We start from the raw sequence: 8,432 nt of genomic DNA on the forward strand, positions 1-8,432 counted from the left end.
ATTGTCTCTCAGTAGGGGCCACACACTGTAGGTTCTTCAGCCTCAGAACAGCTGGGATTGCCTGACAGTTTAGCCACGCGTTGTTCTAATTCATGTTAACAAGATGCTCAAAGTTACTCTGTCTCCCTCTGACGGGACGACATCCTCTATTGTTTAGATAAGCCCTGCCTGCCATTGTTATATATATATATTTATATTTTGAATCCTCACCCAAAGATATGTTTATTTATTTTTTTAATTTTGGAGAGAGAGAGGAAGGTAGAGTGACAAATCTCAATGTGAGAGAGAAACATCGATTGGTTGCCGCCCATAGGCACCCAGACTGGGAAGTGAACGCCCACCACCTTGTGGTGTATGGGATGATGCTCCAGCTGACGGAGCCACCTGGCCAGGACCACTGTTGTTTACATATATTTGGTTAATCCTCCCCCAAGAGTATTTTCCTATTGATTTTCAGAGAGAGTGGAAGGGACGGGGAGAGACAGAGAGATAGAAACATCGATGTGAGAGGGAGACATTGATTGGTTACATGCGCCTCCCCCCCACTACCACCGTAGGGGCTGACTGGGGGCTGGGGATCAAGCATGCAACTGAGGTACTGTGGGGCCTTGACTTACGAGTCTAATTCGTTCTGTGAAGGAGCTCGTAACTCAAATTACTCGTATGTCAAATCATTAAAGTGAACGAGTGAGACATGTGATGCTGGGCTGATGTTGTGGTGTTCACTGTGACGGTTGCTGCGCCAACTAGCGGTGGGGTATCTGAAGCTGGGTCGTAACCCAAATTTTAGCTCCAACTCAAAGCAGAAAATTGGCCGAGAGATAGCTTGTATCTCGAAAAACTTGTTAGTCGGGACACTCGTAAGTCAAGGCCCCACTGTATGTGCCTTTGTCTGGATTTGAACCCAGAACCCTTCAGTCTGAGGGGTTCTATCCACTGACGCTCCATCAACTGAGCAAAACTGGCCAGGGCAGTTATACTTAAAAAAAAAGTTTTTATTGATTTCAGAGAAGGAAGGGAGAGGGAGAGAGAGAGAGAAACATCAGTGATGCGAGGGAATCATTGATTGGCTGCCTCCTGCACACCCCGCACTGGGGATTGAGCCGAAACCTGAGCAAGTGCCCTGACCGGGAATCACAGGTTGATGACACACTGGCTGGGCTGGGCAGTTATACTTTTTAAGTCACTTCTCAACTCTTTGGAATAGAAATTAAATTTGGATTTAAGTTACTTTAGGAATCTGGGACAGGAGGGTAATAGACCCCAAATTAAACTGTTCGTGTTGTCTTTCTATGGGTCACACGACTGCCCTATTTGATTGTTAGCTCTCACCTTAAAAACACTCCGTCTGTGTTCCAGGCTTGTCCTCAAGTCAGGAGCCAGCCTTTCCAGGTATTTCCATGGGGGTGGATGCCCCACAGACAGTAGTTGATGAGGGTGGCCCCTCTCTCCAGGGTTGAGCTGTGGTCGCCCGTCTCTATCTGTCTTGTGGGTTTTTTCAAAACCTCGCTCCATAGCCCCGGCTGGTATTTCTCAGTGGTTAGAGCATTGGCCTGCACTCCCAAGGGTTGTGGGTTCGATTCACGGTCAAGGGTATGTACCTGGGTTGCAGATTTGATCCCCACCCCCTGTCGGAGCACTTGCCGGAGGCAACCAATCAACATGTCTCTCTCATATAGATATTTCTCTCACTCTCTTCCTCTCTCCCTCTCCCTACCTCTCTTTTACTCTCTAAAAATCAATGTAAAAAAATATCCTCGAGTGAGGATTAACAAGAACCCCCACGAAAACCAGCAACAAGAAGCCTCGCTGATAAGTGTGTGTCTGTCTGGCCTCTTGCAGGAGGACAGCGACCCTTCGATCAGCGAGAGCCTGAGCATCGAGAACGCGCTGTGGGCCGGCACCGTCATCGCCTCAGGTGAGGGCCCTGCCCTCTCCCAGGAATGTGGTAGCAATTTGAAGAGGGAAGAAAATCCTCCCGAGTAATTAGAATAATCATCTGTCAGTTGGGAAAATTAGTCCTCGGTCAAATGGTGTTTTCCACTTGTCCCAGCACCTCCAGGGGATTCTGCTGGCATCTAATTGCCCCTCAGACACTTAGAGAGCCGAGTAGAGAAGCTGCTCTGGCCTGCGGACTCTGCAGCGCCCACTCTGCCAATAGCCCTTAATTGCCGCTGCAGATGGACCTTCTAATCTGTCCCAGAGGTTGGCTCAGCCTGCACGTTCGGCTGCAGGCCGTGTCTGTGAGGCTGCTGGTCCTGTGGGTCCGGGGCTCCGTGCACAGGAAAGGGCGGAGCCTTGATATTGAAAACTCCAATGTGATGCAGAAATCTGTGCCTTTCAGTTTTGAGCATGGGGTGAAACTGAACAGAAGGGGTCCCAGGGGTTGAGCATGGCCTGCAGCAGCCCTGTTGATATCTGTGGGGTCCCGCCCGTCTCTCATGCAGTGTGACGAGCCCTTCACACATTTCACTTGACCCTCCCAAAGGTGCCACGAAGGTAGGTGCCAGTGTTGTCCCCATTCTGCAGATGAGGAAACTGAGGCTGTGTGGGGTTAAGTAACTTGCCCAAGGTCACACAGCAGGGAAAAGGTGAGTTGGGACTTGAACCCAGGCACTTTGCTTGAGAAGCAGAACTCATTGTACCAGCCGCTGTTAGTATATGATAACTTATACTAATAACACATAATTCTGCTGCTGGCAGCTCTCTGTCTTTATTATTGGAGGAATCCATTTCTTTCCCCTCTTCAAGAGTGATAGCTCCCGCCTATCAACCCGTTTTCCTCTGCTTGTTGGTTCTCTGTGGCTCATAGGAGAGCAGACACTCAATCCAGATACTCTATGACAAGCATGTCAAACTCAAAGGCTAACACGGGCCAAATAAATGAGGCATGCGGCCCCTGGGCCACTAGTTTGACATGCTTGCTCTATGACAAGGGGAGGGAGGGACTGGCACAAGTGAGAGCCCAGGCCACCTGGCGTCTCTGCCCACAGAGATGAGCTGCCCCTGGGGCTCTTGCCAGGTTTCTTCTCTCCTGGCTGCGTGGATTGGCAGCGTCATCTGGCTGTCTCTCAGTTCCCCTGATGACTAAAGGAGTGAGAAATTGGTCCTTACAGTTCTGCACAGCCACTGCCTGGCCACGCCTTGGCTTCTAATAACTTCAGTGCGTTTAATTCTGCACTTGATTTGATAATATTAATATTTCAGTGATAAGTACCTGTGCCTGTGTCTGTTTGGTTTTCATTCTGGTGATTGTCTCTCCTTCCTTCCTGTTTTCCTTCTTCCTGTGAAGCAAACCTTGATTGAACAGCTATATTCAATCATGCCACGCTCCATTGCTAGGTCCTGGTGCTGCTTGGTGTGCCAGGAAACCTCGGTCTCCACACTCCTGGGATTTACAGTTTGCTATATGTTTAATGTAAGTTAAAGAGGAGAGGGGAGGAGACAGGAGAGAGAGAGTTCTAGAAATTTCCTCTGGAACCACTAAAAAGGCAAATGGTTTAGGTGAAGATGCATCGAATTCTGAGGTGGAGGGAGTGAGGTTGTAAAAGTCTTGTTGTCAACTTTAATCTCAGAGGTTAACAGTAGTCTTATTTATCAGGCACTTTTTTTTTTTTAAATATATTTCATTGATTTTTTACAGAGAGGAAGGGAGAGGGATAGAGAGTAAGAGATATCGATGAGAGAGAAACATCGACCAGCTGCCCCCTGCACATGTCCCCATGGGATGTGCCCGCAACCAAGGTATATGCCCTTGACCAGAATCGAACCTGGGACCTTTCAGTCCGCAGGCTGACGCTCTATCCACTGAGCCAAACCGGTGCTGGCTATCAGGCACTTTTTATTTACAAAGTGCTTTGCTGCCATTCCCTTGTTTTGGTTTCATGTCATAAACACGAGGACATTTAATGGAATGCAGAATGGAGACTCAGAGAGGTTAAGCAACGTGCCTAAGGTCACACAGCCTTGGAGCAGTCATCTCTTGGGAGGAGGAGAGTGGAAGGCCAATTGGGATCTTGAAGATGGGCAAGAGATTTCACAGCAGTTCTTGGGAAATGCATTGTGGAGTCGGTACATGCATTTTTTTGGTTGTTTGAATTAATGTCTTTGTGCTTGGTGATGTGGGAAGAGAGAGCAGGGCTCCAGGGCTCCAGTGGCATTGCCTGCCATCTCCTTCAGCAGGTGTATGCTCTGGAGTGAGTCAGGAGCTGGGCACCCAGCATGTCTGCAGCTGGCCTCAGTTTCCCTGACTTCTCACTGCATCTGATTCTAATGCAAACACGGAGTGAAACACAAACCATTTCCTTCTGGTGCTCAACTCAAGCAACGGCCACCAAGAGTAACCTTACCCGTATGACATGTGGCCTCTGTGTTCCCTTTAGAATCTAACTCCTGTGTCGTGGTCACTCCGCTCTTATTAGTTGGAAGTTTAAAAAATAATAAAGCTTCCCCTGGTTAGTGCGGCTCAGTTGGCTGGGCACCATCCTGTGCAGGGAAAGGTTGCCGATTCAACTCCCCGTCAGGGCACATGCCCGGGCTGCGGCTCGATCCCCGATAGGGGGCGTGCAGGAGGCGGCTGATCATTGTTCGCTCTCATATTGAGGTTTCTCTCTCTCCCTCTCCCTCTCCATTACTTCCTCTCTCTCTCTCTTTTCTTTAAAAGATGTTTTTATTGATTTCAGAGAGAGAAAGGGAGAGGGAGAGAGAGAAATAGAAACATCAATGATGAGAGAAAAATCATTAATCAGCTGCCTCATGCATGCCCCGCACTGGGGATCGAGCCCACAATCCCGGCATGTGCCCTAACCAGGAATTAAACCATGACCTCCTGGTCGAACCGCAACCACTGAGCTACACTGCCTGGGCTTCCCCTTTCTCTTAAAAAAATAAAAATAAACTTGCTAGGCTGCAGTTGCCATGGTAACTCAACACAGTGCTGCTGGATGAGGAGTCACCAGGGCGGTAAGAGGGAAGGGTAGGGGGAGGTTTGGCAGAGAAGGTGGCCTGGATGTGACAGAGCCCAGGTGTTCTAGTCCAGTTCTTCCAGGACTCAGTGGTGAGGGACCAGTTTGTTGGCCCGCCCACCCCCCCAAATCTGTAGCGGATGGATCAGTGTCCTGCTGGGTGTGACCAGTGGGCAGGTCACGCCATGTGCACCTTGCCACACGAGTTTGATAACGTCCCCTGTTCGGCGGGGCTTGTCCTGTGACCGCACGCTCGGCGTCACAGAGTGCCTAATTGCCATACACATTGCTGAACGCTGGCTCTCTGGGGCTCAGCATTTATCTTGTTGCTGACAGGGAACAAAGGGATCTCAGTGAGGTCTGACCTGGGACCACACTGCTGTGCGGGGTTAGAAGGAACCTCATGAAATGCCGACCACGGCAGCCTGGCTCCTTGGGGGAAGCGGCTGGGGGCCAGCTGGCAGGATGGAGAGGATTCGTGGTCTGCGGGCTGCAGAGGGTGAGGGACAGCAGAGCGGACAGCGGGGGAGGCGGGTTCCGAGTCCTGGGTCGCGTGAGGAACGTGGACCCAACGTCGCCAGATCTTCCAGTTTTCCAGGAGAAGCCAGAGGTCTCCATTGTTAAATGAAAGCTCCCGTCATGAGAAGCGGCCAGCGAATTCAGCACCTTAAAGCACTGTGCAGACCAAACCAGCGCCCCGCTGCGGCCGGCGTGTACGCTCTGTCTGGGCGGTGACGCCAGTTCGGATCTGGTGGTGACCGTTTTGGTCTTGAGCACAGGGAGATGTTGGGGGGAAGGCCGTTTCAGCAGCATCAGGCACTGAGGTTGGCTGGTGCCTGTGGGGGACCCTCCCTTGGGGAGCCCCTGATGTGAACACGGGCTACAGGAGAGGCGGAGGAAACAGGGGAGTGTGCATTTCCTGTGAAACCTCATGCACCTGGACTTTGGACATCGAGGCCAGGTGGAGCGAGTGAGCTCAGCCCAGGCTCGGCTCCCACTGCCCACCATCTGCTGTGGCCGCACCCGTGTGCCTGGGAGCCTGCCACCTGCTGGGAGTGGCCAGCGAGCTCCCCAGCCTGCCATCTGCTGGCCGCCTCTCTGCCAGGAACCACCTCGTGCAGAACACTGTGCGCTAAACTGGAGGGACTTCTGTGCCTCCAGGAGACACGGCCCCACACTGCATCTGGGTCAGCTCCTTCCCTGAGGCTGTGCTTGAGTTTCTGAGTTTTTGTACATTCCTCCGCCAGTATTTTTCCGAGGAGAGAAGGTTAGGTGTTTGCTTTTTCCAGCGGAGAGAATCACTGACTGGCTGCCTCCTGCACACCCCCTACTGGGGATCGAGCCCGCAACCCAGGCATGTGCCCTGACTGGAAATCGAACCAAGACCTCCTGGTTCATAGGTGTGCACTCAGCCACTGAGCCACGCAGGCCAGGGTCTTCACCACCGTATTGTCTGTGCATATATACATATAAGATCTTCGTTTCATCTCTTTCTAACCCCTGAACCCCTTCCCTCTGAGAATCTTCAATCTGTTCCATTTCCATGCCTCTGATTCTATTTTATTCACCAGTTTTATTCTGTTCATTAGATTTCTTATTCGTTTATTTTGATTTTTAGATTCAAGTTTTGATAGATATGTCTTTGTTGCTGCTTTATTGTTCATATTTTTGTACCTTTGCTTCTTCTTCTTCCCCTTCTTAAATAATACCCTTCAATATTTCATGTAATACTGGTTCAGTGGTGATGAACTCCTTTAACTTTTTATTGTCTGTGACGCTCTTTATCTGACCTTCAATTCTGAATGATAGCTTTGCTGAGTAGAGTAATCTTGGTTGTAGGTTCTTGCTATTCATCACTTTGAATATTTCTTGCCACTCCCTTCTGGCCTGCATAGTTTCCATTGAGAAATCAGCTGATGCTTGAAGTTGTCCCAGAGGCTCCTTATACTATCTCATATTTTAGAATTCTTTTTTCTTTTTGCTCTTCTGATTGGGTGTTTTTGCTTCCTCATATTTCAAATCGTTGTTTTGATTCTCAGAATCCTCTACTCTACTGTTGAATCCCTGTAAGTTATTCTTTATTTCAGTTAGTGTATGCTTAATTTCTAACTGGTCCTTGTCATGTTTTTGGCATTCTTACCAAGATCTTTGAAAGTCTCACTAAGTCCCTTGAAGATCCTTGAGTAACCTTGTAACTATGGTTTTGAACTCTGTATCCAGTAGTTCACTTTTTTCCATTTGTGACATGTTTCTTTATCTCCGAAATTTGGCTGCTTCCCTGTGTTTGTTTCTATGTATTGGGTAACTGCTATGTCTCCTGGAGTGGGTAGGGTGGCCTTGTGTAATAGGTGTCCTATAGGGCCCAGTGGCTCAGCCTCCCCAGTCACCTGAGCTGGGCACTCTAGGTGTGTCCCTTTGTGGGCTTTGTGCACAGCCTTGTTGTAGTTGAGCCTTGATTGCTGTTGGTGTCACTGCGAGGAATTGACCTCCAGGCCTATTGGCTGTGAGAACCAGCTGCGACTGCCGTGGGAGAGCTGCTGTGCGGGAACATCCCTATGGAGCTGGACTTGTTTCAGTGGGGCTATGGTGTTCACTGGGTCTGCCTGTTGAGTGTGTTGCTTGTGGATGTGTAGTGTTGTAATTTGGTTGGTCTGAAGCTGTCCACTGGGTGCACTGACTCTTGGGTCTCCAGGGAGGTGCAAAGTTAGCCACTGCCTGCACCACCATTTTGGTTTTCCTGCCTATTTGATTTCATTTTAATTGAATTTAAATTGCTGCCCCTGGCTAGCAGCTTCCATGCTGGTCAGTGTGGCCATGGGTCATTGGCTGGCCCTGACGTGAACACACTGACACTCTCCCCGTGTGGGTGTGGGATTTAGAAGACGTCCTCACAGGCAGCCCAGGCTCTGGTGTTTGTAAGCCCGTCTGTCCACACTAACAGTTCTTTGTGTCGTGTTTTTCTGTTCTAGGAACTGTTGTGGGTGTTGTTCTTTACACGGGCAGAGAACTCCGGAGTGTCATGAATACCTCCAATCCCCGAAGTAAGGTGTGTGCAGTCACGAGAAGCGTCTCCTTGTCAGATCTTTCGACCTGATGGACTTTGATGATTGGTGTTGGGGGTGAGGAGCTAGAGTTAAAAGCTGGAACTCCTGACAGTATTTCTCATTTACACAGACCTACTTATCTTTTCATATATATATACAAGAGGCCCATTGCACGAAGAGATTCGTGCACTAGGCCTTCCTTCCCCTGGCTGCTGGCACCGCTTTTCCTCTGGCACCTGGGTCCTAGGCCTTTGCTTAGGCCACAGCGGAGAAGCCAAGCCTCTTCAGTCTTCAGCCTTCGCTCGGGCAGAGCCTTTAGGCTCCGCGCCTGCATGTGCAAATTAACCACCATCTTTGTTGGGTTAATTTGCATACTCATCCTGATTGGCTGATGGGTGTAGCGGAGTGGCATCAATTTGCATGT

At 49.8% G+C, this 8,432-nt stretch overlaps 1 protein-coding gene across 1 annotated transcript in view; it reads left to right on the top strand.

Annotated features, from left to right (window-relative positions):
* Nucleotides 1–8,432, top strand: part of ATP9A (ATPase, class II, type 9A) — a 97,013-nt gene that overhangs the window by 36,484 nt on the left and 52,097 nt on the right. The window contains exons 9-10 of the mRNA XM_006773650.2: nucleotides 1,843–1,918; nucleotides 7,934–8,010. Of these exons, the coding sequence (XP_006773713.2) occupies nucleotides 1,843–1,918; nucleotides 7,934–8,010 (153 nt within the window). The remainder of the gene's footprint in view (nucleotides 1–1,842; nucleotides 1,919–7,933; nucleotides 8,011–8,432) is intronic.

This window comes from Myotis davidii, unplaced genomic scaffold (genome assembly GCF_000327345.1).
Source record: "Myotis davidii unplaced genomic scaffold, ASM32734v1 scaffold27, whole genome shotgun sequence".
NCBI lineage: Eukaryota > Metazoa > Chordata > Mammalia > Chiroptera > Vespertilionidae > Myotis > Myotis davidii.